At 53.3% G+C, this 27,833-nt stretch overlaps 1 protein-coding gene across 2 annotated transcripts; it reads right to left on the bottom strand.

The window, feature by feature from the left end:
* Positions 1 to 3,549: 3,549 nt before the first annotated feature.
* Positions 3,550 to 27,833, bottom strand: F8 (coagulation factor VIII). 2 transcript variants are annotated; one of them, XM_061356708.1, is made up of 27 exons: positions 27,682 to 27,833; positions 26,703 to 26,879; positions 23,363 to 23,487; positions 22,957 to 23,079; positions 22,561 to 22,773; positions 21,439 to 21,510; positions 20,888 to 20,995; positions 18,966 to 19,187; positions 18,453 to 18,687; positions 17,575 to 17,749; positions 16,528 to 16,621; positions 15,192 to 15,403; positions 14,601 to 14,751; positions 14,278 to 14,487; positions 10,717 to 13,333; positions 10,330 to 10,495; positions 9,489 to 9,695; positions 8,720 to 8,948; positions 8,441 to 8,623; positions 8,126 to 8,242; positions 6,894 to 6,965; positions 6,505 to 6,590; positions 6,000 to 6,155; positions 5,149 to 5,293; positions 4,588 to 4,736; positions 4,183 to 4,359; positions 3,550 to 3,975 (listed from the first exon to the last, which is right to left on the bottom strand). In XM_061356708.1, exons 2-27 carry the CDS (start codon positions 26,852 to 26,854, stop codon positions 3,820 to 3,822), a joined length of 6,552 nt encoding a protein of 2,183 aa, XP_061212692.1. In that variant the 5' UTR covers positions 26,855 to 26,879; positions 27,682 to 27,833; the 3' UTR covers positions 3,550 to 3,819. The 2 variants fall into 2 exon arrangements, with proteins under 2 accessions (XP_061212692.1, XP_061212691.1); XM_061356707.1 differs by lacking the exon at positions 27,682 to 27,833 and adding an exon at positions 26,988 to 27,170.

Genomic DNA, 27,833 nt, shown 5'->3' with positions numbered 1-27,833 from the left:
GGCCGGCGGGCGGGCGGAGCCAGCGGAGGGGCAGGACCAGGACCAGGAGCAGAGCCGGCCCCGCCGGCAGCGCCGCCGCATGGAGCCGCGTCCCGCCCGGGTGGGTGCCCCGCGGCCCTTGGTGGGGATGGAGCGGAGGGGATGGGGCTCGGGGTCCTCGCACCGCCAGCAGCCGCTCCGAGCATCGCCCGGCTGCCACCGTGGGGTGTCTTCTCCCCATCGTGTCTCTGTTGCGAACAGCCCCTGCTGGGTCGTGCCGGCCGCGGTGTGTGCCCAAGCACTGACAGGCCGGGATGCTCATGGAAGCCTGCATCCCTAGCAACAGCTCATGTGGTCGCCAAAATCACCGCAGGAGGCTGGGTCTGAGGCAGGCTTCATCCCCTCACAAGCAGGGCAGAGGCCCAGCGATGACATGGGGAGCACGTCTCCAAAGCAGTGCTGGTGCATAGAGGGCTCTCACAAACTAATGGTCATCCCTGGGCCCTGCAGGTGTGCTGAGAGGGGTTGCTGTGCTCTGGGGTGCTCCAAGGTGAGGAGATCCAGGGACTTCTGAGAAACTGAGTCTTGCAGCAGAACTCGCTACTGGGGAGGGCAGAGAGACACCAGGAATCCTCCTTTTTCTTGGCTCTGACACGCAGAGCAGCTCAAGCTGGATGCCTCCAAAGAGGGACCCCAAACAAAGAAAACCCTGGCAATTACACCCTTACAATCAAAGTTCCTCACCCTTTCTTCATGCAACAGTTTTGACCAGTAGTTAGTATGACTATTTTTATATTAATTATACAGTAATTAATATGACCATTACCTAAACCCTAATGGTTTGGGGGTCTTCCTGTTCTTCACTGGGTCCCTTCATTGTCTCTAAGTGTTTTTTCTTCTGGGGTTTTTTTTTACTCTTATCTCTAAGGTTGCTGTGTCAGCTGACAATGGTAGCAGCCTTCCTCGCTTCCTTATCTTCCAGTCTGAACCAGCTCTGGGGCCTTCTTTTACACAACTAGGTAAAAGTTCAGTGTATCTGGATGAAAGTCCACAGCTTGCAGCCTAAGGCTTCGGCAAATTTAGCTGCTAAAGCTAAGCAAGTTATGCTAAGTAAATTCTGTATAAGTAGCATACATATTTATGGAGCATCCTCAGCCAGAGGCTGAGGCAACCTGGGAGGAGAGCAAGCCTGGCCTCTCCTGAAGAGAATGGGTTGTTGGGGAAGAGTATGGACATACAGTGGGATTGTGGGGCATGGCTTTGAAACATGCTGCCCTGAGCACATCCTGAGCACAGCCACCTCAGCTCCATGGGCTAGAAGCAAGCTGATAACAACGTGTGGTAGGAGGCAAGAGATATGGAGAGCAGAGAGAAGCCCTGCAGTGAATGGTGGAATATGTAGTAGGAGTGAGAAATGTGACAAGAGACACCTGACAGACAGAAAAGGGAAGTCTAAGTCTGTTCATTCCTTCTTGGTTACATACAGGGAAACCAAGGCGGAGGAGGCGGTGAGCAGCTTGGTCCTAGTGCCATGGCTGAAGCGGGAGTCAGGCTGCGCTTGCCCAAGTTCACTCCCTGTTGGCCGTGGTCCCTGCTCAGGTGCTCTCTTCAGCGTTCTGCTGCCTGTTTTGGTTATGTGCTGGCAACTTCTTCCGAGAATGGTGCCCACCTTCCCGGTTACAATAGCTCCATATATCCCTCACGTCTGGCTCAGGTAGGGGCTCTCCATCCAGCACAGGAGAAGCCAGATTCAGAAACAGCCCTGACTCATGACAGGGCTCTTTGAGGGCAGTGAATAGGCAGGAGCACCCCCTGTCTGAAAGGCAGAGGGCTTTGTGCTGGTCAAGCCTCCCCCTGCACAGAAACGCCTGTGACCTGGGCAAACTATGATGCATCTCAGATCTACATTGCGTGGGGAGGAAACAGCGTCTGGTCTCCATTCCCCACAAATGTCAAGGGATGCTTCCTCTAATGGATGTTGGAGCTTGGCAAGCTCTGACACATCTGCGTGCCTGCCCACAGCCCCTTCCCGGTGCTCTCCCTCAGCGTAGCTCCTACACTGCTTCCTGAGCGGCTGGAGAACATCCTGGAGCTGCTCGGGGCCGGTCGGTGAAGGCTGCTCAGCCGCCTGCAGAGATTTCAGCCGTGTTTCCGCTTTGAAAACCACCCAGAGGGAGCTCTGGTGCTCGCAGCTTTTGCTCTGCTCTAACCCTGTGTCACCAGGCAAATGTGCCACAACACAGCAGCCCGTTTCTGCAGGCAGGAAGAGTCTGAGCATCCACTGGCAAAGGCAGGGCCCATATCCCTGCTTCACCAAGCAGAGTTGGGTACCAGCCCTGAAAGCCAAGGCAGCCAGGACCATACAGAGCAGCCAGTCCTGTGTGACTGATTGCACCTACAACTGAGCCAGCTGCTGCAGGGGGGCTTCTGGTCCTCACCAATTTTGTCTTGGAAAGATGCTCTGCTCTTAACCAATCCCCATCAGTCCCTCATTCTGATGGGTATTTAAGCATCAGTAGGTCAGGCTCAGACCATGGGAAGAGCATGCAGATATCTGCCCTTGTCCAGGGGATTGAGCCAGTTACTGAGCGTGTGTGTGTCTCTGCCTACAGTCCAGCTGCTGTTTGGGGTTGAGCTGATGTCTCTGCCCTGTTTTCTCTGCCATCAGGCCCTTCACCATGCCTGGGATACTCCTCTGCACTGGTGGACCAGAGACTGCAGCCAGCTGTCCTTGTGCAGCATTGGCCACTGAGCTCAGAAGAGATGCAGTTGCCTTGGAGCTGAGGAAATTTGCCTTGAGAAGGGCCCAAGGTGGCAGGTTTGGTCCTCAGAGGCTGAAGACTACCCTGCCTCAGGTAGGGCTGCTCCCCTTTGAGAAGCTTAGGGCTCCAATTCCCCTCCTCAGGCCAGCACTTTACCTGTGCCTGGTTATTGTCAGGATGCAATCAAGCCAAAGGGTGATTGCATCTGCTGCTGGGGCTGTAATGTAATCACTGCCAGGGCCACAGCAAAGGCTCCTTGTGCAGCAATGTGGAGCCAAACAGTTGCATGAGGCTTTTTCAGAGCTGCTTTATTTGAGACACCAGCTTCTGACCTCTGCTGGGTGTGGGTTCCAGGAGAGCTCACGCCGCTGGGCTGATTGCAGCTCATCTCCCTGGTCCCTATCACAACCATCCCCTGGTGCTTCCAGCAGAGCTCTCCTCAGAGCTGCCCCACACTGCATCCCTTACAGGTATGAGCAGAGGATACCCAACTCCTGCTTAAGAAGCCATGACAGCATGAGCATTTGGGAAGGTGATGAAGGGATGTGGAGAGCCAAAGCCCAGTGTTAACTCAGGTTGAGCAAATGCTGCCTCCCTGGAGCCACTGATTGCGGAATGGACTCTGGGGCTTCCTCCCCCAGCCTTTATCTTTGCTGCTTCTTCCTCCTCCAGGGCTGTGCCTGGGCAGTGGGTGCTTGTGCAAAACAAAGCTGAGAAGCTCTGGGGCTAATTAATTACTCAGTGCTGGTGATGCTGACTGGGCCCTTGGAGACTCCAGGGCTGGAGCAGGGGAGCAAGTGCAGAGAGATACTGGAAAATTACTGTTTAATTCTTCAGCTTTACACTGGAAAATTACTGTTTAATTCTTCAGCATTACTTCTATGTGGCATCTGGTAGACAAGGGCCAGGAAGATGCTGATAACAAGCCAGCGTCTGTGACAGCTCTGCAGGCCTTCTGTTGCCCAGCAGCAGGGATGGTCAGAGCGCAGGAGGGCTGGCTCAGGCCCTGGTGAGAGTCCAGTGTCCAGTTGGGTGTGGGTCCTGAGGCTGGCGCTGCCCATGCCTGGTCCTGCAGCCATCAGTACTCCTGCTGTGTGTCACAGCCAAGGAACTCTATCCGCAGGGCAATGTGGTTGTGCCACTGGCGCGGGTGTATTCTCACGTAGCGAGCAAAGAGCGGGGGCTCCAGGCTGCTCATCACTGTGCTGGTGTGGTCTTGGTTTGCCTTGAAAACCTGGAGAGGAGAGAGACATCAGGAGTGCGCTCTCCTGCACTGGTGCAGTGAGCTCATGGCTTGAGGGGACAACGCAGACAAGCGCTGGGAATGCTTTAAGGGAGGGAAAAGCATAGCCTGGATCATTGCTGCTGCAAAAGCTCCTGTAAGCATGTTTGCTGTGGGGGTGTCACAGGCTGCCTTTGGCCATGGAGCAGCTCTGCCTACCTTCTCCTTGACACCCTGCAGGACTGGGGTCCAGTGCACACCGTCCTGGCTGGTGGAGACAGCAAACTCCGTCACGAACATGTGGGTGAAGACAGCTTTGGCACCTTGGGTTATGATTGCAGTCACCTTCTTGGTTACTTCAAAGTCCACTTGCAACCACTCACTGGGGCTGTCGCTCTGGGGAAGGACAGGAGTAACCTTTCAACCCTTCAGCAGCAATGGGAAAGACACATTCACCTGCCCTACCAGGCATGTGGAGGTGCTGGGTGCTCCTGCCTGTGTGCCTGCACGGTGCATGTGGCTGCACATATTCCCCACACAGCCCTGGCTAGGAGAGGTTGCAAGCACCCAGCCTGCCTGCCCATGCCCCAGATACCTGCCTGGGGATCACCTTGCATGGGCTACCTTTGGCCTCCAAGCGTTGGTCCTCCCCTGCATGTTCAGGCGGGCTCGGGAGGGTGACCAGCTGGAGAAGATGTTGGTGCTGTAGGAGGATGCGGAGATGCGCTGGTCAGGGATCCCTCTGTCCTCCATCCCTAGGGGCATGGAGCAGCCTGGAAGAGAGGAGCGATGCTTCTCAGAGGTGGGAACAGACCCGTCATGGAGGTGCCTTCTGACTGCTCACTGCTTCAGCCACCCTGAATGCAGAGGAAAAGCCAATAGCATCTGTCTCTGCTTGATCCCTGCTCCCCCAGATTGAGGCAGCAGCTCCTCAGATATCAGCTTAGCTGCTGCTGGAGGTTTTTGATTGTTCAGGAAAAGGTGGTGGTGAGACCTGGCCCCACGCTCTCCCTCTGCTATTGCTATTTCTAAGCTTTGTTTTCCCAACATCTCAATGCCATCTCCAGCCTCCTCCTTCCCCCTCCACAACTGCCTGGGGAGTCCTGAAATGTGTGGAGCTGGTGCTTGGCACCCCGCTGGATCAGACCCCTCCTTTGGTGCTTGGTTTTTGGAGGTGGCACGTACTGTTCAGGTCACAGCCAATGAGCTCCATGCGCATCGTGGTCCGGATGCTGTAGTGAGTGGGGTTAATGCGGATGTACCGGGCTATGATCGGAGGGTTGAAGCGATTTTCTTTCACTCCAGTTGCATCCACATTTGCAAAGAACAGCTGCAGGGAAGGGGTGGAAAGAGAGCAGGGATCAGTGGGCAGAACATTTCTCTTTGTCACTCCTGTCTCTTATCACCATCATTACAAAAGAGCATCAGCCCAGGGAAATGATCTGAGATGTGACTCAGACCAAAGAAGTGTGAATGGGCAAATCAGGGTGAACCACTGAGAAACAGGAGGAGGTTTCTCTAAATGAACATCTCTTTATAATCTCACCAAACAGAGAGGAGAAAAAGAACCTGGGAACAGTTTTGGCCACTGCTGGTGTTTGTGATGGAGGCTTTTTCCTTCTCCTGCCTGCATGATCAGCTTATGCATATTTAAGCTGTGGCTTTTTCTAATGAGTAGAGATCCCCCAAATCATCTGCGTCTGCACAATGGTTTTGGAAAGCCAAATTTGTCTTTGGAGGTAAAAAACCCAGTTATTCAGGAAAAACCTTATGCCAAGCTCTAAGTAACGTGCAACACAATGTGAAGGGGTGGATCTTACAGCCACCTGGGCCTGTGGACAGAAATAGTTTGGTCAATTTAACATGAGACAGAAGGACACGGACAGTGAGTCCCTTGCAGATCTGCAGTCTGTGATTCAGTCGTACTGGCAGTGAATGCTCAAGGTCTCTGCCTCGTGTACAGAGCTCCCTAGCCCTCGTCACCCCAAAAGACCCCATTCTGCGATGACACTCTCCTCAAGACCTATCCATCTTACCATCTGGCTGCTGGTGGTATTCCCCTTGTATTTCTTCCACCTTTGCCCATCAAAGCTGTAGAAGACAACGAACTGGGAGATGTAAAGGCTTGAGAACTTCTGTCGGGCCCCTTGGGTTTTTATGCCATGAATAATCATGAGACGCAAAAGGTCCACCTGAGAACGAAAGTCAAGGACTCACTTCTGATGGAAAACCCAAGCCACATTCAGGCAATGCACTGTAAACCTGTGGAACTCATCTCCTCGTGATATAAATGAGCACAGGTTATGAAACTATTTAATACAGTTGTTCAGAAGGACACAAGCCAGCTAGCAGCTGGGAGAGGGCAGGGGAGAGGTGTTTGGAGAGGTGAGCTGTTCTCACTGCCCTTGAGGGGTTGTTGCACAATCAGATGTTGTAGCTGGACCATCAAGATTCCTCTGCTGCACTGAGGGTGGATCATCAGCCACAAACACGCTGTTGGAATGCTCTCAGCGGTGCCTCCAGCAACAGGGCCCCTCTTACCTGGATCCAGGCGTTGCTGCGGTCTGTGCTCCAAGCATTGATGGAGCCGGTGTTATCCAGCCTGGCCAGGTAAGGCGCCCACTGCCCTGCAAGGAAAGCGTGTAGATATGAAGATGCTGCTGGGTCCTGGTGCTGCCCAGCCCAAGGCAGTGGCAAGTACATCTGTGGGATGGGAAAGGAGGATAACCCTAGGGTTTAGTAGAGCACTGGTATGATGGGCCAGACTGGATGTGGGAAGGCACCTCCGTGTCTCAGCTGGGATGTTGACATGGGCATGGATGGAGGAAGGACTCTGCCAGGGACTGGTGCAACAGAGCCTTGGGCAGGCAAGCAAATGAGTTGTTTTGTCTAAAGCCGCCCCAACCTCACCTTCAACAACCGGTACTCACCATACTGCCCCGATGCTGTGATCTGGGAGTCTGCAATGTGGCCCGAGGCCAGGCCGAGGGCGTTTTGGCAGTCTGCAGTCACACAGGGAGAAGGAGGGCAAAATACAGGGACAGCTGATTAGATAACAAGGCTTGTGAAGGAAAAGCCTAGGCTGGGCAGCAGCCTCCAGGCTCAAGGAGGCTGCCTAAAACCCCAGGAGCCCCCAGGCTTGTTTGTCTCACACTAAGCAGTGTTTCAGATGCATCCACATCCATCCCTGAATGTTAAGGGTGCTGGAAGTTCTTGTTCTCGACCCTGATTTCGGCAGCACAGAGTCCTTATCATCAGCCACACTCCTGCCCCAGAGTCCCTGACCTCTCACTCCCGTGTCCCAATCTCCCAGCAATGCTGACAAGTGTCTCTTCCTTATACCCATGTCTTGCTCATGGGCTTTCTGTTGCTAGGCAGCATCTTTTAGCAACAAATACCACATCAGTAAAGGAGAGCCTGCCTGACACTCCTGTCTCTCTTCTGATTTGTGAGCACAGGGCTGTTTGTCTGTTACCATAAGCATTATTGTTAGTGACTTGTCACCTCTTGGCCTGTGTGCTGCATGGCAAATGCTTCTGGGGAAAGTATGAGTGTGAAATCTTGAGCAAATTTTTAACTTATGGAAACACTTTCTGGCTGATTTTTAATGCTCCTTTAGGAAGAGGAGAGAAGCTTTCATGGTGTGACCACATACCATAGAATCATAGGATGGTTTGGGTTGGAAGGGACCTTAAATATCATGTAGTTCCATGCCTCCTGCCATGGGCAGGAACACCTTCCACTAGAGCAGGTTGCTCCAAGCCCCATCCAACCTGGCCTTGAGCACTGCCAGGGGGTGATAAAATGCTACTCTCTCAAACCAGTTCCCCCAGGGCTTACTTATGGTGAGGTAGAAATGTGTTGCTTTGGAGAGGAGTCAGAGGTTCCCTATGGATTTTGCAGTTGCTCTTCAGGCTATTTCCATGAGAGCAGTCAGGCAGTGCTGCTCACTGCCTCCTGCCATCACTTCGTGCCTCAGTTTACCTCCTGATGTATGGTTAGGGAGGTGGACACTGTACTTCCCCAACAAGTAATGACTTCCTTTAGGAGTGAGAACCCAGAAGACCCCACTTGGGTCACCCAAGGGGAAATGCTGAAAGATGTGTGGCAGAGAGCTCAAAGCCATGCTGGCCATGGCCAGGGCACAAAGGGGACCACTCACTGAGGTTGTACACAAGGAAGAGAGCGCTCATCCCAGCTTGCTGGTGCTCTCCCACTTTGCACTCTACTCGCCAGATCCCAGCATGTGAAGGCCACATCTCCACTGTCCCGAAGACACCTGGTCAGGATGGAGAGCAGAGAAGAGGGGAGTTACTGGCTGCAATGGAATACCACAGTGCCAAGTGCTATTCAAATACTGATTCTGGACCCATTCCCCCTCTTTGCTGCTCCTCCCGCAAGGCTTGGCACTTCCTAACAGGCATGGACATAAAGCCACAGCAGCAGGAGCGTGCATAGTGCCCGCACCGCCTCTCACCAGGATAAAGGTTGTAGACTCCCATGCGATACTCCTGGCTGGTCCTGACGCTGAACAGCTGCCCATGGAAGTGAATGGAGTGGATATCCTCAGTGCTGCCCATGTTCAGGAGGTGCCATCGGACCCGTTGCTGCTGAGCCATCACCAGCCCGGGCAGTGTGTCGCTCACATAGCCATTGATGGCTGGGAAAGGCAGTGGTTAGGAGCAGCTCAAGGCTTTAGGGGTTTCCATCCCAATATAGACTGTGGGATGGGAAGAGCAAAGGCAAGTGTCCTCACCATGGAAAGAATGGCTCCTCTTAAAGCCAGGGTCGTCCTGCTGGACGTGGCAGGGAGGGCGGCAGTTCCTCTCCATGTTCTCCAAGAAGTACCAGCTTTTGGTCTCGTCAAAGATGGTGAAGAGCAGGGAGAACTCCTGCACAGCCAGCTGCCGCCTGAAAACGAAGCTCAGCACCCCACGGCGGCAGATGATCAATGGCCCAATGAGCCCCGAGTGCAGGTCCTTCTCCTGCCGGCAAGCAGGGAGAAAAGGGTTTGCCTCGGAGGGGAAGGATGCTCTGACACCGGCAAACAGAACAGCAGGGAGGGAAGTGGTGGCCGGCTCCCAGTCCTGCACAGGGCATGGTCCTTGCAGGGTGGGAAGGACATGCTGGGTTCACTGGGGGATCCTCACTCTGCCCCAGGCTAAGAGAGGGGTGCTGGAAGTGTTTGCATGTGCTGCCAAGAGAAGTGGTGTCTGTCTGTCCAACCGTCCAACAGTCTTTACCCCACTAACATTGGACCCATAGGTCAAATTCAGCTAGATGAGACTGCAGAATGCTGGTTCCCTACAAGTCTCATAAGTTTGGTATGAGGGGGAAAACCCAGCTCAGAAAAAGGAAGAGGAGAAACAGCAACATGCATTCATCACGGTCAGACACCTGAGAATCCGCACAGCCACAGCTTTCAGCACAGCACCATGGGAAAATCCTTGACCTCACAGCCAGAATGCACGCACACTGCCCATCTCTCCTTCCTAGGATGCCCCATGGAGCAGGCTCCCACCTACCAGGTCCACGTTGGAGAAGTAAGCCCAAGCCTTGCAGTCGAATTCCTGTGTGGTGGGTGCCATCTGGGGCAGGACTTTCCACGTGTACTTCCGAACCTTGCCAGGCTGCACCACCTCTCCACCCTGTGTTGCATCCTGCATCTCCTCATAGGCTTGCAGCGTGGAATGGAAGGAGAAGGGCCGCGAGGCCAGGTTCTTGAACGTGACCTGCACCAGAGGGAAGGGAAAGCAAAGGTGCAGCACTGAGAGTGCCCTGGAACCAGGGGTTGGATGCAACCAGCAGGTAGGAAGGAGGCAGACATGCCCCGGTACCCAGACCTCCAGCTGGTCCCCATGCAGTGGGCAGCCCCTGCTGATCCACAAGCTGTGACTTTGCAGTGGGACCCCAGTGGAAAGCACATCCTGGTCATGTCAGCAGGATGAGGCCCTCTCTCTGCTCAATGGGAGCAAGGGCAGCTACACTACAGCCTCTGGAGCCCATTCTAGTGAAGACTTCAGTGGAAATCAGGCAACTTCTCCAGGCCTATGAGCCTGATGAACAGCCTTTCATCTCTTCCTTAGGTGACTGCTGAAGGACCTTTGAAGAGAAGGGAAGCCCAAGCCTGCCCTCACCTGGAGCACCCAAAGCAGCTGTGCTGAACCCTGTTTAGCTCATTGCTCTTTTTACAACCCCTTTACCTAAAAGGCTCCTCATGGAGGCCAGGAGCTGCTCAGGCTGTGCTGTTATAGGGGTTGGCTCTGTCTCAGGTCCAGGGCTTTGCATCCAAACACTGATATTCCTGCCAATCACTGAGGTCACTGAACGGAGCCAGCAATGATGAGATGGGAATTTTCAACTCACCATGATGACATCTTCGACTTCTGCCCTGATGTATGGTCCGAGGATGCCCAAGTGCTCGTCCAGCTCTCCCCGCAGCACCGGCTGCGTGAAGGAATCATCCATGTACTCTCGGAAAACCACCTTGCGGTACTGCTGGAAGGGCTTCCTCCTGCCACTCCGGGGGTCCCTGCAGGGGTGAGGGCAGGTAAAGCAACAGAGCAGAGCCTAGAGCATCCCTGACCCACTTGCAAGGAAGCTCAAGGTTGCTGGAGCCACAGAACTCCCCAGGAGGAGGGAAGGCGCTGGGAGCATCCTTCCCTTAGGCTGCTTGGCTGGGTTGTACATAGACCTGTGCCAACGACATGCCACACAGTGCAGGAGGAACACATGGGGGACAGTCACACTTACATGGCTTTCAGGAAGTGCTGGGGTCTCTGGTTCCTGTATTCCCACATCACCTCCACTGCCGCAATGAAGTATTGCCGTACCTCCCCCTGGAAGGAGCGCGGGTCGTGCTCCTCTTCCTCATAGATGTCAAAATCCTCCATGGTCTGCTCTGTGTCACCGTACTCATCATATTCTGGCTTGTCAGCCTTTGCTCTTGAGGGGCTGGAATGGGTCCCATTGTTCAGAGCCGGTCTCTCCCTATGTCCTGGGCCATGGTTGCTCTTCCCATTTGTGCTGTTCCTTTTTCCATCCTCCCTGGGCTCTCCTAGGCCCTGTCCCTCTCTCTTCCTGGTTTCTCTGAGGACATCTTCCCCACCGAGCTCCTGCCATCCATCCGGACTGGCTTGCACATATTTGGTTGGATCTGTGGTATTGCTATGGCTGTGAGCAGGGCTGCTTGAAGACAGGGAATAGTTCTCTTTGGAGGCTGGTTTCATAGGGATTTCTTCCATGCTTTCCCCATATGTGCTCTCAGGCACATAGTCTTCTGTGGCATTGGCCTGGAGCTGCTGGTGCTGGGAACTGAACTGACCCAGCTGCTCCACAGAATTGGTCTGCTCCTCCATCTGGCTTCTCCCCTGAGCTTGCTCATTCCCAGGACCTCTGCCTGCATGGAGCTCAGCCAAAGCCGGGCTCCCCAAGCTCCCAGCTGTCCCCAGGGTGACCAGATCCCAGTTTGAGGCCAGGTCTGCAGCTTCGGAGCTGCTCGCTGCCATTGCTGCCCTGCTCCCCCTTGCTCCCCAGGTAGGGAAGGAGCGCCCGCTGCGCTGAGCCCCCTCACTGCTGCTCTGAACACGTCCATCTGTGCTCAGCCTCCCCTCGGGATGCACCTCATCGCTGCCATCTCCTTGCAGAGCCCATGGAGCATCCTTGCCTGGCTGTGATCTCCCCTCAACCATGTTTGGTTTGGTATCCAGGCTTTGCTGGGCCACCATCACCTCAGGCAAAGTGTCGCTTGGTGTCAGGGACCTCTTTCTGAAGCAAGTGCTGCTAAAAGGGGAATGAGATCCACACACTTTGCTATTCACTGCTGTGTCAGGGGCCTGGCTGGCCACGTCCTGCTCTGCTCTGCCCTCCAGTGACCTGCCACTCCTGCTTGGGGCTGGAGCTCCGTGTTGCATAAACTGCTCAGGGCTGTTTAAGAAACCATTTGGGAACTGCCTTGTGTCATTGGCCACGGTGGCCAGTTCAGACAGGGCAGGACTGTCCATCTCTGGCAATTCCTTAGTGGCTGTGGCATCCTGAAACACTGCCTCCAAGACTAATTCATCCCTCTCTTCTGTCATTATATAGCTGGAAGGCTCGAGATCATTGGTTTGTGCAAAGGTGGTTTCTAGGTGGTTTGTGCCTTTGGCAAGTTCCCTGGCTTCTTGTTCTGGGCCACTTTTTGCAGGCAAGAAGTTATACTCCTCTGTGAAGATTGGTTCTTGCTCAGGTTTGCTGGGTCCCGGGTCCAGGAAAGAGTAATTTCCCCCTTTGAAAGACTCATGAAAGCCTTGTGAAACCGCTTTGTGAGGTCTTTCTTCCAGCCTGGCATCTAGCTCATTTGATGAATAATTGCTTTCCCTGGTGTCACTGCGAACTGCAGCATGAGAAGTCCTGTTCTCTGTCTCATCTGAAGATGCAGAGGGATTGTCCAGTGTGGAAGAAGAGTTAGGATCAGTACTTAAAGCTGGCTCTGCATTGATTGTCTCCTTTGGCTCATCTAGATTCGAGGATATTTTATTAGTCCCTGTTAGTAACCTGTTCTCAGCACCCTGTGAGGATGTGTCTTGGAGTCCCAGGTTGTGCTCCAGGTCATTCTCATGAAATGAGCTCCTGTCCTCTTGAAGAAGGGCTTTGTCAGCACCAGAAGCAATTGAGTCCCACAAGCTTGTTGCATGAGTAGTTGTCTTCTGAGGCTCTGCTTCCAGGATCTCTAAGGTACCACCAGGCTGCATCATCGTCCTTGCCACTGGCTCCTGCACATCAGAGATGTTTGTCACCTTTCCTGCCAGAGCATCTTCTGGAGCTGGCACAGTTTGGTGCAGCTGCTGCTGACCTTCTGAGCTCACAGCACCACGGACCCTTCCACTGGCACTCAGGAAGTGCTCTTCAGGTGAAGGAGCTCCAAACCCTTCCTCCTGGCTGATTGTTTCTGATGACTCTTTGTCATCTTCCAGAAAGGATTCGTAGGACACTGGCTCATAGTTTGTCTCTGGCAGAGAAGACATAGAAACGTCAGATGGGTGTGGGATTGTTCCTAAAAATGTTGATGTGCCATTGGGAGTGGGATCAGAAATCCTACCATTGCTCAGGAGGGCCCCGTGGCTGGGTTCTGTCAAGCACAACCTTGGCTTCTCAGTCTCATTTCTGGAAGAGCTGATATTCGGTTCCCTATTCACACACGGCCTGCGCCATCTCTTTCTTTTAGAGAAGCCCCTGGGTTGGAAGTCAAAGGCATAGGCATCCTCCTCTTCATAATCCACATAATCTTCGCCATCAGGGTACTGCTCCTGCTGGCACTGCGAGACTGTGAACTTGCCACGCATCCCTCGGTCTCTGTAGTCGGGATTCAGGCACCCCAGCATCCAGACACCTGTCTCAAGAGGGCAGAAGAGGACACATCAGCTCACCACAGTGGGCAACCAGAAGAGATGCCTTCCCCATGAGGCCCCCTTGCTAGTGCATCCTATATTCACAGGCAGCCTCCGGTTTGTGGTAGTGATTTCATGTTTTCATAATCCCTAGAGCAAATGCCTCTTCCCCAGGTGCCAGGAGTGGGTGAGGAGTGCGTAATAACCGGGCTCTGACACTGGAGAGAGCTGTCACCCGCTGCTGCCTGAGCTGCTGGGCTGCTCCCGATCAGCAGGCAGAAAGCAGAGCCCAAATGGATGCACTGTTTGGCTGTGTTGTAGACAGCTACCTGGGGCATGTAGGACCCCTGTCAGCTTGGCTCAAGGTGCAGTGTTTGTGACCATCCTAGCAGTGTTTGCAGCCCTGTGGTAAACCCTGTGTTTCCTCTGTGAGCGAGGCAATGGTTAATGGCACCACTTCTGCAAGTGCTAAGGGAAAAATGGGGAGCGGGGGGGAAATAAAACTGAACTCTGGATCAAATCCCTCTAGGATTTCCCCATGGCTGCGACTTCTGTCCTTGCCAATGTGTGAAGATAAATGGGATGCTGCGACCAGTGCCTGAACCCACAACAGGGACAGCACTGCTGCTCCCCTTGACCTCCAAGCTTGGAGCCAGCGATGCAGATCCAAGGTCCACTGTACTTATGTTACTGCAGCCAGCTTGCTGGCTTATCAGCATGTGTGACCTTACACACCCCATTAATGAAGTGAAACATGGTAATTTAATTCCTTTAAGCTTTAGAAGGATTTAACCACTGCCTCTCACTTTGCTGTTCCAGCAGGTTGTGCATCCCTTTGCTCTCAGGGCTGCCAAAATGCAATTGGGTACCAGAAGTGGTCAGAGGTGCTCATGTATCTCTGCTGTGATTCAAGCCCATGATTTATAGAACAGCCCATTTTACTAACCTGGCTTTTCCAAGCTCATGAAGACTGTTTCTCCAGAAAATGGGAAAAGGGTTAGCACATCCTCAAAGACCATGTTGCGCTTGAATGTGTTTCCAGAGAAGAAGATAGAGAGGAAATCTGCTTGGGCCCCAACACTCAGGACGTACCAGTACACAACTTCATGCAGGCAGAGTTTCAGTTCGAGGTTGTCAAACACAAAGCCATTAATAGCTGGAAGAGAGCAGAGGTGAAGTATTTTGTCAGGACCTGATTACCCCATGGATGCTATATGTTCCCTGTTTCTTCCCGAAGGCTTTTCAGGAGGCTCCTGGCTGAGCACTCACTGTGCATCACGTTGGAGGCATAAAACTGGGGGTCCTGGATATCCACGTGGGCTGCATCAGTGCAGAACCTCCTGATGTTCTCCTCCAGGTACCAGCTGCGGTTCTCATCGAAGACTGAAAACAGCACCAACCTTGTCCTGTCTGACATTATCTGGAAGGCAGAGAGGGAAGCAGCTCTTCCTGGTCAGATCAGGGTGCCCCAGGGCCCAGTGTAGCTGACAGGTCTTAGCCTGGGTGCATGGGGAACAGTTTACTGCTATTTCACAGGAGATAGGGTCCACGTTTGGAGAGAAGGGAGCATGCAAAGGAGGATGGAGAAGGCAGGGGCATTGGGACTAATGGGCGGGTTGGAGAGAACAGGATAGACAAATCTGGCTCTACCCAAACCCAAGCTTGTTCAAGGCCAGGTTGGACAGGACCCTGAGGAACCTGGTCTAGTGGGAAACACCCCTACCAATGGCACGGGGGTTGGAACTAGATGATCTTCCAACCCAAACCATTCTATGGTACATCTATGATTCAGGTGTTTCACCCACTGCACTTATTCCAGCCTTTCAGCCTGGCAGTTGAAGCAGCAAAGGAAGGACCCACCTGATTTCCCCTCTGATCCATGGACTTCTTAAAGCAGATCAGGAGAGGCCCAATGAGACCCGAGGCCGTGTCTCGCACTGGGTCGATGGAGCTGTAGTAGAAACGGGTGAGGCAGCGAGGATCTGCCTGCGTTGGCCCATCCTCAGTGGTGACTTTCCAGCTGTAGGTAAATGACTGGCCAGGGGGAATAGGAATGTCCTTCACATCTTTATCTGGCAACACACAGCCCAAGGGCAGGTCAGTTAGGTCTGGGTTGCTCCTGCAAGGGCTGATCCTGCTTTTAAAAAGAGCTCAGAAAGGAGGTTTCCTGACCATACAAGTTGCATAGAAAACTGCCCAAACTGATGCCCATCCCGGGATGGTGCACTTGCTAGCATATGAAGATCGGCTGAGAAAGTTGGGTCTGTTCAGCCTGGAGAAGAGAAGGCTGCGTGGAGACCTCATAGCAGCCTTCCAGTATCTGAAGGGGGCCTATAGGGATGCTGGGGAGGGACTCTTCATTAGGGACTGTAGTGACAGGACAAGGGGTAAGGGGTTAAAACTTAAACAGGGGAAGTTTAGATTGGATATAAGGAGGAAATTCTTTCCTGTGAGGGTGGTGAGGCACTGGAATGGGTTGCCCAGGGAAGTTGTGAATGCTTCATCCCTGGCAGTGTTCAAAGGCCAGGTTGGATGAGGCCTTGGGTAATATGGTTTAGAGCGAGGTGTCCCTGCCCATGGCAGGGGGGTTGAAACTGGATGATCTTAATGTCCTTTCCAACCCAAACTATTCTATGATTCTATGATTCTATGCACGTGCATGGAGCGTTGATCAGGACAAAGGGAGCCCCTGGGACCAGGTGAACATGGACAGGCATATGCCTTTCTGAAAGCCCTTGAAACCCCTGCAAACTGGAAAATTTGCCCAGCCTCAGAGGAAAAGAAACCCCCTCGAAGCTGTGAGAGGGAGAGTCTGAATCGTAATGAACCCCCCACTTCACAGCAAGGCAAGGGCGAGCCCATGGGATGAGGACTGTAAGCAAGCTGGCAAACACCAGCGTGGTTCCTGCCTCCTCAGAAAGTGGAGGCCTCCAGGATGGATGGAACAACACAGTCGCAGCTCCCTGACTGGGAATGCCCCTTCTTCCAGCCATCATCCAAACCTTTCTTAGAGAGAATTACAAGGCACCAAAGGTGACACAGAGCAAGGATCATCATCACCTCCAGGATTCCAGGGCTCAGGTGCTTGGATGGGTGGGTTGGACAACCAGTCTTCCCACAGGCTGCAGGAAGCTCTACTGGCCCAGGAGAATGGCAGTGGCCAAGTGATGTCCCAGGTTCCTGTGGTCTGCCTTACCTTGAGAAGGCTTCATGGCGTGGTATGGCTTGACGCTGGTGAGGCCGTGAGGGTAGATGTTGTATGGTCGGCTTGCCAGGTTCCTGAACACGATCTGAAATGAGGACAGGCAGCAGGAACGTTCAGTGGTTTCTAAACAGGGTGAGACCTCTGATTCCTCAGGGGGGAAACACTGGGCAGCAGTGCTCTGGGATCAGATACCTGCCAGTGTCCAATTGGGAGGAAACCACATGTCTGGGACCACAAAGCGGGAGTGAGGATAGAAGAAATAACTCTTTCTCTACCAGTTTACACTGTCCATTTTTCCAGGAGGTGCCCCTCTTAGGGAAAGCACGTAAACATCAGATTTGTTAAAAGGAAAGTCTTTAGTCTCACTTTGCATATGAGACAGAAGAGGTCTGTTAACCCAGGAGGCTTCAGAGACCAAACACACCAAGTATGTCCAACAGTCAACAGCTTCAAAGTGATCCCCACTTCACTGCTTGAAACCCTTCATTTACTTCTCTAAATAGCCCTGTGGGGGGCTGCCACAGGCACTACCTTCAGCCTCATGCCCACAACTGCACAAGGAACCCCAGGCAGGGGCAGCAATGGGAAGCTCCTGGAAATCACCCCAAGCACCAAACAAGTCAAGGTGTCACCTGGGGAGACACAAGCGACAGTCCCCAGTACTGTATGGTAAGAGCACACAGATGGAGAAGGGCAGAGGATGAGAGGACACTCCTGCCTCAGGGAAAGGTATTGGATGCCATTCACACAGGTGTCGGATTGATTCACACAATTCCTACGATGTCTGCAGTGAAGTCAAATCAAGGGGACTGGGCCATACCCTGTGCATCTCTGCTCATCTCACCAAGAGCATTTTAGCTTTAACCTTCAGTAACATCTGTTTTCCTGGTGAACTTTGGACATTACCAAACGTGACAGAGCACCTCAAGGACTTATGTCAGACCTTAGTTGCAAACCAAGTGCTATTAGGAGGAACAGCATCAAGCTTTGAAGTTTCCCCTTCCATTTCTTCTTTGTTGAAAGCAATCTCCCTCTTACCTTAAACTGATCTCCAACCTCCCCTTTAATGACGGGCCCCAGAATTCCCTTGTCCAGTTGATCCGACACCTTGCGCTTCTTGAAGGTTGCATCCTCGTACTCCACAAACATCACTTTCTTATACCTTGAACCTATCCGATGAGGACCAGCCTCCAGGAACAGGCTTGTCATGTTTCTGCAGGCCAGGCAGAGAAAGAGCAAACAGACACATGTGGGACATTGTCAGAACCAAAGTCATCCTCCAGTCCATCATCCTCCAGTCCATCATCCAAGGACCTACACAGCTGGCTGGGGACTATGAGTGCAAAGCAGGGACACCAATTACTGCAGTCACAATAAGCATCGTGGGGAATATCATTGCAAGTGACTCAGTGCTTCTTTAATGGGGAAAGCTTCAGGTAGATTGCACAGTAGCAGCCTTGGGCTGAGAATGCCCTGTTTTGAAGGAAGTGGTGACTGTGAGAGCTGAGAGCATGTCAGGTTGTCCTGTGTCAGGGAACACTCCCAGTGCATGAGCATAAGGCAATAGACATGTGCCTTTTCTTGATCGTCCCAACTCCTTCCCAGGAGCAAGACCAGCCCAAAGGGTCACCAGGCGTTGCTGCCTGGTCAGAAGGGGTTGATGCCAGAGGTGTGGGTGGCAGAGAGACAAATGCCCTGGAGGCAAATGCTTCTGCAGGACATTGAGTAAACTGGAGCAAAGCCCGGTCCTGCCTTCCCATGCCCTAGCCAAGCCCATCCTTGTCCTGCATCCGCACTGTTAGCATTAATAAGGAAGAACCAAACTGTCCAGGTTGGGCAGAAGGAAAACAAATTTCTATGGAAAAGCAGAAGAGCTGGCAGGGCTGACTTAAGAGCAGCCTCATCCCCACTCTTACCTGTCCAGGGACACTGGCTTCACAGGGGCATAGTCCCAGTCCATTTCCTCGGCCGCGATGTAGTGAGTCCAGGTCATAGGCTTATCTTTGGCAGAAGAGCGCACTTGGATCACATGATAAGCTTCTTCATCTTCTTCAGGGTAATCCATGTCCTCTGGCTCATCTGACAGCTTCCCCATCTTCACCAGGCGCTCCTCCAGACACTCCTCCACCTTCACAAAGGCCTCCATGCCAGCTGGGTGCAGAGAAGCCAGGTAGAAAGGGTCACACTGACATGCCAGCACAGGCATGTGTTCCCCCAGGCTCTGCTTGAGAGATGCCCTCTCTCCTGCTGTCCCATCAAACAGGCCATCCCACACATCAACCTATGCCATGCTCATCGCGGGCTACACTGCATGTGGATGTAACACTATGCAACAGGAGGGGCTGTGGAGATGCAGCACTGCACAAACCCCTGAGCCCAGGCCATCCCCTGTGCTTCTTTTCCCCCATGCTCTTGCGGAACAAGGTTACCTTGCTGATGGGATGGTATCTGGCAGAACATCCGAAACCAGCCAGCAGTTCCTGGCATGATCTGGGCTGTAAGGTAGGTGGCAGGGGAGATTTCTAGGCTGCTGAGACGGTGGCTTCTCACCAGGAATGTGTGGGCTTCAAAGAAGATGGAGTGAACTTCTGCCCCAGTGCCCAACCCGATGACATGCCAATTGACCTGCTTCTTAAGGCACAGTGTGAGACCTGCCAGGAGAGAAGGAAAGCACCTAAGGGTCAGCACTGTGTCCATCCCTTGTCCCCACTCAGAGTCTGACATGTGCTGAGTACAGTCCCCTGCCTTGCAAGGTGATGGCTTCAAGCTGGAAATGTCATATATGTACTGCCAGTAAAACAGTCACCTTATCCCCCTGACATAGGGCTAGATGTACAGAGTGGATTGACTTTGGCAAGAGCTTTGGGAGGCATGCTATGGGATCATGGCAGGATGCAGTGGCAAAAGAGGTGGATGATTCTATACATAGTAGAACTGGAAAGGGGAATCATTTGTCTCATCACAACACTGGCAAGCCTGACACTAAAATATTGGATCTGGGGCACGGCTCCTCAGCAGTAGTTGAAATACCCCAAAAGGGGCAGAGAGAGGTCACCGGGATTACTTGAAGGCTGGAGAGAATTCCTTCTCTTGGAGAGACTTGAATTGCTCTGTGTGCTTCTGGAATGGGAGAGGACTGTAAAAATACATTCCTAGGGAGAAATCGGTGTGTGCTGAAGGGCTTTGCAACCCAGCAGGGATGTAAATAGCAAGTTCCTGGAAGCTGAAACCAAACCAAGTCAAATACAGAGTCAAGCACTTATTTTTGGCACTGGAACAGAGCCCAAGAGCCCAGGAGGAGACAGGGTGGAGGCTCCATCCTGAGGTCCTCAAGTCTCCATTGCCACCTCTCCATCAGACACCTCTCAGGCTATGTCCTGCAGACAGGGTGAAGCTGGGTGAAGGTGGATACCTTCTTGAGGGGAAACCCACTGTGCAGACACAGCAGCTGACCATGGAGCTACTCAGCTCCTAAACTCCATCATCCACCGGGACAAGGAATTTAGGGGAATTTTGCCTTTTATTGGATAATGGCCAGGCCCAGGAGGGAGATTTCAGGGTGCGGTTCAGGCACGTTGTTGATGGTAATGACTCTCCTGACAGCTTTTCCCATTTTGCCCTGGGGATTCTCCACACTCAGGCAGCTCCGCACCTCCTCCCAGAAAACTATCACAGAATGTCAACTTTTGTCTTCATTGAGACCACAAATGGCCTTTCCTTTTGCTTTCCTGGAGAAAAGGAGGCTGAGGGGAAACCTTGTCGCTCTCTACAACTACCTGAAAGGAGGTTGTAGTGAGGTGGGTTTGGTCTCTTCTCCCAAGTAACAAGCAACAGGACAGAGGAAACGGCCTCAAGCTGCACCAGGGAAGGTTTAGATGGATATTAGAAACCATTTCTTAACTGAAAGGGTTATGAAGCCATGGAACAGGCTGCCCAGGGCAGTGGTTGAGTGACCATCCCTGGAGATACTTGAAAGATGTGAAGATGTGGTGCTTGGGGATGCGGTTTGGTGGTGGACTTGACAGTGTTCAGTTAACGGCTGGACCCAATGATCTTAAGGGTCTTTTCCAACCTAAATGATTCTATGAATCTATTCCCCTTCTACACCTTCAACAGAGGTGTGTTGTCAGACCCAGGTGAGTGAGAGCTCAACTTTGCCCTCAGCACTACCTCCAGCCTCATTCACAGGGCTGCAAGAGATGAAACTTTGCTACCAGCACAGGCAGGCAGAAACAGGTCCTGTCCCAGTGTAAATGGGCAAGGCAGACCAAGGTGTTGAGATGTGATATTCCCTCTGGGGGAATACAGCCTAAGAGATCCATCACCTGCAACCTCCTCTTGATGTACTCACCAGGCAGTGAGCCATTGATGTAGCCATTGATGGTGTGCAGCTCTGTCCTGTTGTGAGGCATGGGCCGAGGAGCTGCTGAGGAGCTCGGCTCAGAGTACCAGCTTTTCCCTGTGGAGAGAGAAGGTTGCAGTCAGCTTTCACTTGAGAGTGCTTCAAAGGAAAAGGAAACCTTCCCACTGGGCTGAAGCAGGATGAAAGCCAAATTCCACGGAGGTCAGATGTGTGGTGCCTGTTGGAAATCCACAGCAGTCCTGGCCATGGCTCTGCATGAATGTGGTGATGACTACTGCATGTGACAGGGCATTACTCCACACCATTTTAGCCTGTGTGATGGGAACGAGGCCAGAAGAGCTGGGGAGACTGCAAGCTCCCTTGCACTTCACAGGGGACCAGAAGGAATGGCAGTACTGCACTAGGAGCGCATTGCCTCTGGGGACTCTACAAGGCTTGGGATGCAGAGCGGAAGCTCAGTTGTGCTCACACCACAGCCAAAGCATGGACCATGGACCGGGCTGAATTCAGAGTCCAACACCACTCAACAGGGTAGTTACCTTCATCAAACACTGCAAAGAGCATCACAAACTCTTGATGTGCGTCCTCGTTCCCACCGCTTGCCAGGGTCCCTGCAAGATGCCACAGGATAGATCTCTTTAAAGCTCAGAAAGCATCATCTCCTGAGGGGATTCCCTTTGTGCCCTCCAAGAACTGGTAAGTCAAGGCCAGGCTGTGCTTTGTTTTTACCACATCTTGTGACTGGCACAGCCCTGTTTCCAGCCTCGCAGTCCCCAAAAGCCCATGGTTGAGAGACAACTGCCCCCAGAAGGCATCGAAAGGTCAGTTTGTGCTGCGTCCCCCTTGCAGGCTCTAGGGATCCACTTAGTCACCTGGAAGAGCCTGTTTTATTCACCCCCCTCATCAACACTATTGTCTGCACTCCTTGTCTAGACTTGGTGGAGAAACTGCTCTTGGTGAGTCACTGGAGCCTGCAGAGAGGGATCTGGGAGGAGGTGACTCGTGCCCATTCCTCTCCAGTGACTACAGAGGGATCTGGACAGCTACTGGAGATGGCTTAACCAGAGGTGACCAGTCCCACTCCACGTACACTTCTTGGTGCCTTGCACCCAGCAAGTATTAACAGTCAGGTTTTACTCACTTCAATGTTTACCAAAGGAAGGAGAGCAGGCACAGGTAGTGCAGACCAGGCAATGCCCCAGGTGTCCTGCCTCTACTGCCTGATCCTTAGTCCTTGCTGATACAAACTTCCCTCTATTTCCTCCAATGAAACCCTATTTGACAAACACCCTGACTAACCCTGAGCAATCAAAGCTTGGTGAAGGAAAGGCAAACACTTATGTCTCCATAATGATTCTATAAAGACAAACAAGGTTTGAGATTTCATCTGTGGTCTGAAATCTTGCAAAGGAAAGAAGCAACCAGTTTCTTTCCAGCAGGGAAGTCCAAAGTGTGTTTGAACCCTTCACTGGGGTGAACCCTTCATGGGGACTCTTTGAGGAAAGGCCCAAACCCCAAAAGTGCTGTTGTTGACCCCAAAAGTGTTGTTGTTGACCACAGTTTACTGACTCCACTGCCTCATGCAGCCTCTGGAAGGCATCTTTATTTGCTTCTCAACCCACGATTGCATGTAACCTCTCCCCATTCCAAGCAGTCCTTACCAGGTCGGCACACGAGCAGGGCTCCAATCAAACCGGAGTTGATGTCCTTCACACTGTCAGTGTTGGAGGAGTAGGAGTGGGTCAGACACGATGAGTCGCCATCCGTCGGGCCCTGGTTTTGAGGGATCTCCCAGACATATGTGTGTGTCTTCCCTGGATCCACCCTGTCACCCTGCTTCTCTGGCTGGCTGGTCTCATCCTCATACCCTGCACCTAAAGGAACAGGCAGATGTGACTGAAGGTGAAGGTAGCAATACACGGTGTCTAAACCATCTCTGTAACTGCCTGTCATTGTAGAAGGGTTGCAAACAGCAGGATCATGGAGGGACAGGCCAGGAAGGTGGCAGAGCAGGTGATGCTCAAGGGCTTGCAGCACTGGGCTGTTGCTCGACTCACCCTCTGATGCCTTCCAGTAGGACACCCCGACAGCATGGAGGTTGTAGGGGCGTGAGGCCAGGTTCTTAAACATGATGACCACCACATCATAGACTTCTGCTCGGATGGTGGGGCCCAGGAGACCTGAATAGGGTGAGACAACAGGGTCAGGCTGATGGGGTCAGGCAGCTCACACCCAACCACGGGCCCCAAAGGGTCTGGGCTTTCCACCCTCCCAATCAGCAGTCGTCCCTCATGTAGCATGGCACCAGCAAGGCTCCCTGCATCCATCCCAGCAGCTCTGCTGTACTGGGACTCTACCCAAGCACTTCCCCATTCCTGGCTGAGAAGCTGCCAGCACCCAACCCAATGAGTTTGGCCACTGTCACAGAGAGCCAGGGCTCACCGTGCTGCAAGTGCTTCTTACCCATCCATGCTGGCTTGGGCTTGGGCTGTGTGAACGAGGCATCGGGGTACTCCACAAACACAGCCTTCCTGTACCGGGGAGGGACACCAGGCAGGGGGGGCTGTGGGCCCGGGTGCCCTGACACCCTGTAGGAGGAAGGAAAAGTCAAGGCTGACTGTGCAGCCCCATCCATGGATGGGCAGCAGCCATCCTCTTCCTCCCATCCCTGTCTTTGTCCTGCCAGCCCCGGGATTGCTCACCCTGTTGTGTCCTTTGGGTATCCTGACAATCTCCAGGTGTGTTTGGAAACTGTTTTGCTCAGCTCACCGATGACAACATGTGGTGTTAGTCATGATGGAAGCAGACACAAGGGCAGGAGGCACAGCATCATTACCCAGCTGGGCTTGGAGGCACAGCCGCAGGCATCGCTGCCAGCCTCCTGCCTCCTGCCTTGTCTGGCTCTGTGCTTCCCTGCTGGCACAGACCTGGAACTCTGGGAGTGCTGCCGTAGCAGTACCATAGTGGTCTCTGTCCTGCAGCCCTCATCCCCATCCCCTTCAGGTGTGGCAGACACATCGCATCACATCATATATATATGATATACATATATATACATATATATATCCCTGCTGGCCACTTTCTATCCATAAGTGCCTTAACAAATTCATTTTCCAGAAGAAATCCAGCACGTTTATCAGGATAACAAAGCCATTAAATTCTCCAGGGAGTTTAGAGGCTCACTTATGAGCCCCAGGACTGAGACCATTTCCAGTAACCATACAGACTGTTTCCAGCATCATTTTGTTAGGAGCAAAAGCCAGGTGGTATTTTCATTCCTCTGAAGGAGCAGGGAGCATTGCTCCCCCCCTCTGACTAAGCCTTCATTCAAGCAGTGTTTCCCTTTGTAACTCCTCCTCAAGAGGAAGAGGAAGGAGACAGAGTGACTCAAATTTAGGAGGGGGTGACACACACTTGCCCCCATGCTGCCAGCTGGAAGCCACCTGCAGCCAGAGGATGCTGTAGGGAGAGTGGGCTTCACCCTCCCAGGGGGCAGAGCAGGATGTGCACCCACCTCTTGCCTTTCCTATCCTAGCTATAACCCTGCACTTGGGCTGGCAGGAAGCCCCCAGCAGACGTGGGGTCACTGCCTTTGCTTAGGAGCCGTTATCATTCCTGGCTGGATGACAGTAGAGGCTGGACCAAGCTTTGCCCTCCAGTGTGACCCTGCGCTGGGAGGTGGCAGTGCTGCGGGGTTGCTGGCACTGGGCTGTTCCTTAATCTCTAACCTGCAGAAAGCCAAGCTTTGAAAGTCCATCCCTAAGATAGTAAGATCTGGTCCTGCTGATTCTGTGGGAAACAGGGCAGAAACCCTCTGGAGCCAGGGGGGTTTTGGTGGCACGTGGGGCACGGCTGGGAGGAGACTTGGTGACACCAGGGCTCAGCGCTGGCACAACAGAGCTCGGCAGGTTCTGCAGGGGACAAGGAGCCAGAGTTCCGTGCAGGGACGTCTGATTCAAGTGCTTCTGGCCAGTCCTCTGCACTTGGGGTCCCCACAGACTTCCTACCCCGAGGGCAGCTGAAGCCAAGGCAGGGAGGTAAGTTCCTGGCGCCTTCAATCGGCATTGTTAGCAGCACTATCTGTTCATCTCTCAGAGCCAGGAGACAGCCAAGGTAAACACCCCGCACTGCTCAAGCACTCAAACACAGGCTGCTGCTACATGGTCACCAGCCCCGAGCCAGAGCTGAGGTCCCTGGAGCCATTGCAGGATGTGCTGGTCCCGGCTCTGAGCCTTGCCGGCAGGGTTGTGTTTGGGAGGAAGAGAAACTGAAGTCGTGGGGAAGGTGTAGTCTGACCCCGTTCATTTGGCAGGGCTTTCCACAACAGTGCCAGAGAAACCACTGGGTACATACATGGGGTTTGGAGGCCCTGCCTGGATCTGCACACTTGGGACTGGCAGGAGATGCTGGTACCACAAGGGAGAACACGCACAGCTCAGAGGGACCCCAGCTCTGACCGAGCTCTGCTCCTGCCACACTCCCCTGGATCACTTCTCCCCAGCCTGGCTGTTTTCCTGTGCCCTCCTCGTGCTAGGGGAACCAGGCTGAGGCTGCAGGAGCCAGGGGAAGGGCACTGACATCCAGCTGGGAATAGGTACAGCAGCAGGCCCCAGTTCACACCAGAGCTCCCCAGGGAGCATGGCACTGAGTCCCTCCGAGAAAGCCAAAGTTCTCTTTCTAGAGAAGAACCAGTGACCTCAGGCTGCCTGGTGATGCCCTGCTCGTCCCCAGGGCAGAGCCAGGTCCCTGAGTCACTCCTGGGTCAGAAACCGCTCACAAGCACATCATTAAATCAGTGCTGAAATGAAAAGCCACAGGCGTGAATAAACAGGAGTCACCTCACCTCCAGTGTAGGTTAATGGATCTAAGTGCAACGTTAGTAAAAGCAGGGCAGAGGGGGCATTAGTAAAGCTTGCTGGATGCAGTCTTTCTGCCGGTAGCCAAAGAGGAGTGAGTAAACCAAGGTAACTGGTACAGTGACTCCAGCAGCGAGTCCGGCTGACCTGGCCATCACCAGAGCCTGGCTTCCAGTGCCTGACCACGGCTCCTCACTGCCTGAGACCATGTGGGTCCCCAGGCTGGGGTCAGAACAGCCCTTTCACAGCCATGTGTGTCCAAGGCAGCTGTGTCTCCAGGTAACACCCTCCTGATCCCTCAGCAGTGCAACTGCCACTTTTCATTCTTACTCCAAGGTATCTGGGCAAATCCACTGCATGCCCTCCTCCCCCTTGTCACTGCGTACAAACACCGTTCTTTCCCAAACACTAAAACATTATCTTAGTTCCCTAAAGGAAGAACTTCAGGCCCAGCAATGTAATATACACAAAGACATAAATAACCAAAGCTGGGTTCTACTAGGGACAGGCACAGCAGAGAGGTTTGCTGCTCTAAGTTAGGCACAGACACACCATAGCCCATCTCCCCTCGCATCCCCCCAAAGCTCCCAGGATGCAAGCAGAAGGGAAAGCACAGGCTGGAGAACCAGCTCTTGGCTCCAGGCACAGACTTGAAAGGGTCACAGGCAAATGACATTAAGATCCATCAGTGCAGAGGAGTAGCACAGAGCAAGCCTTTTATCTCTCTCTGCAGGTTTACTCCATATGTGCATTATTAAGGGTTGCACTCAGTGACTCCCCATTGCACAGAAACACCCATTCCCACCTGTACCAACAGCTCAGTGACCCCACCACCACCACCAGGCTGCCCCCATGCACCATCCTGGACCCAAGCTCACAGTGCTGCGCATGCAGGGTGGGAGAACACCTATAGCAGGGATCTGGGGTTGCCATAGAAAGAGCTTTACCCTGCGGGCGCTTGCAGCACGGAGAGCAGGTCGCTGTGCACGTAGTCCCAGGCGGTTTCCACGGCAGCAATGTAGTATCTTCTGACTTTGCTGATGCCCTCCTCAACCAGGCAGAGGAACAGGAGGCTGCGCAGGGCTCCCATCAGCATCATGCCTGCTGGCTGGGAGCCGCTCTGGCTTCAGGAAGGAAGAAATGAGAAAGGCAAGAGGAGAGAAAAGCCTTTATCTTCTCATCCAGCTGCTGTAATCCACAGGAGATGATGATGATTTAAAGCCAACACCTACAGGCTCAGTCAGAGCACTGGAGAATTGCTCAAAGACAATCAGGAGCGGGCTAGCGCGAAGAGGAGCGTGCGAGCGATGGACTCCCCCTCTTCCCCTGGGGTGGCAGGGCCAGGAGGAGAGGAAAAAACAAAAGGAAAGGGAGGGTAACACAGCACTAAGTTCCACTGCAGGACCCGGCGTCCTGGCCCGTGTCTGTGTCCAGGAGTGAGGTGAGGAAAGGGAGGGTTGTAGAGGAAGTGGAATTTAGGTGCGGTCCCTGCCTGGTCCCACCTTCCCTCTCACTGAAGAGGGGAAGAAGAGCAGGTTGCAGGCCAGCACCATGCTGCTGCCCCGGCTACAAGAGCCCTCATTTCCCCTGCAGGTCTGACTGGGCTTGTACCTGGGGCTGGAGCTGCCTTCCGAACCTGCCAGCCTGCACAGCTGGAGGAAATGGAGATTTAGGGGGAAATTTGCTTTCAGGGTGTAGTTTCTTTATTGCTGAGAAGCTGCCCCATACCCTCCAGACCTGGGAGCCTGAAAGGACAGGGCTGGAGGTGAGGAAATAGCCAGGGATGGACGCACGAATGCATGAGAGGTGTATCCCTGTCCCCTGGGTGCCCGTGCCCGCAAGCAGTGATGGTATAGCCACACAACCTCGCTTCGAGCCACGTGGGAGGGAGAGGGTTGGGGTGATCCCTGGGTGTCCTCCTCCTACCTATTGCTCCTCACCCTTTTCCTCTTCTCCGTGGGTCCTGCGGCGCAGCTCAGGGAAGATGCCCTGGAACGTTTGCACCAATGCCTTCTGTTCCAAACTCACAGGTTTTCAATAGCTCTTTTTAAAAGCCCTGGAAGTCTCCTCCCGCTGCC

The sequence above is a fragment of the Neopsephotus bourkii genome, unplaced genomic scaffold, assembly GCF_033783945.1.
Source record: "Neopsephotus bourkii isolate Nb327-2 ecotype Australia unplaced genomic scaffold, CSIRO-AGI_Nbou_v1 NB_867, whole genome shotgun sequence".
NCBI classification, from domain to species: Eukaryota; Metazoa; Chordata; class Aves; order Psittaciformes; family Psittacidae; genus Neopsephotus; species Neopsephotus bourkii.
Note: the sequence above shows the minus strand (reverse complement) of the source record. Positions and strands in the feature narration are given on the sequence as shown.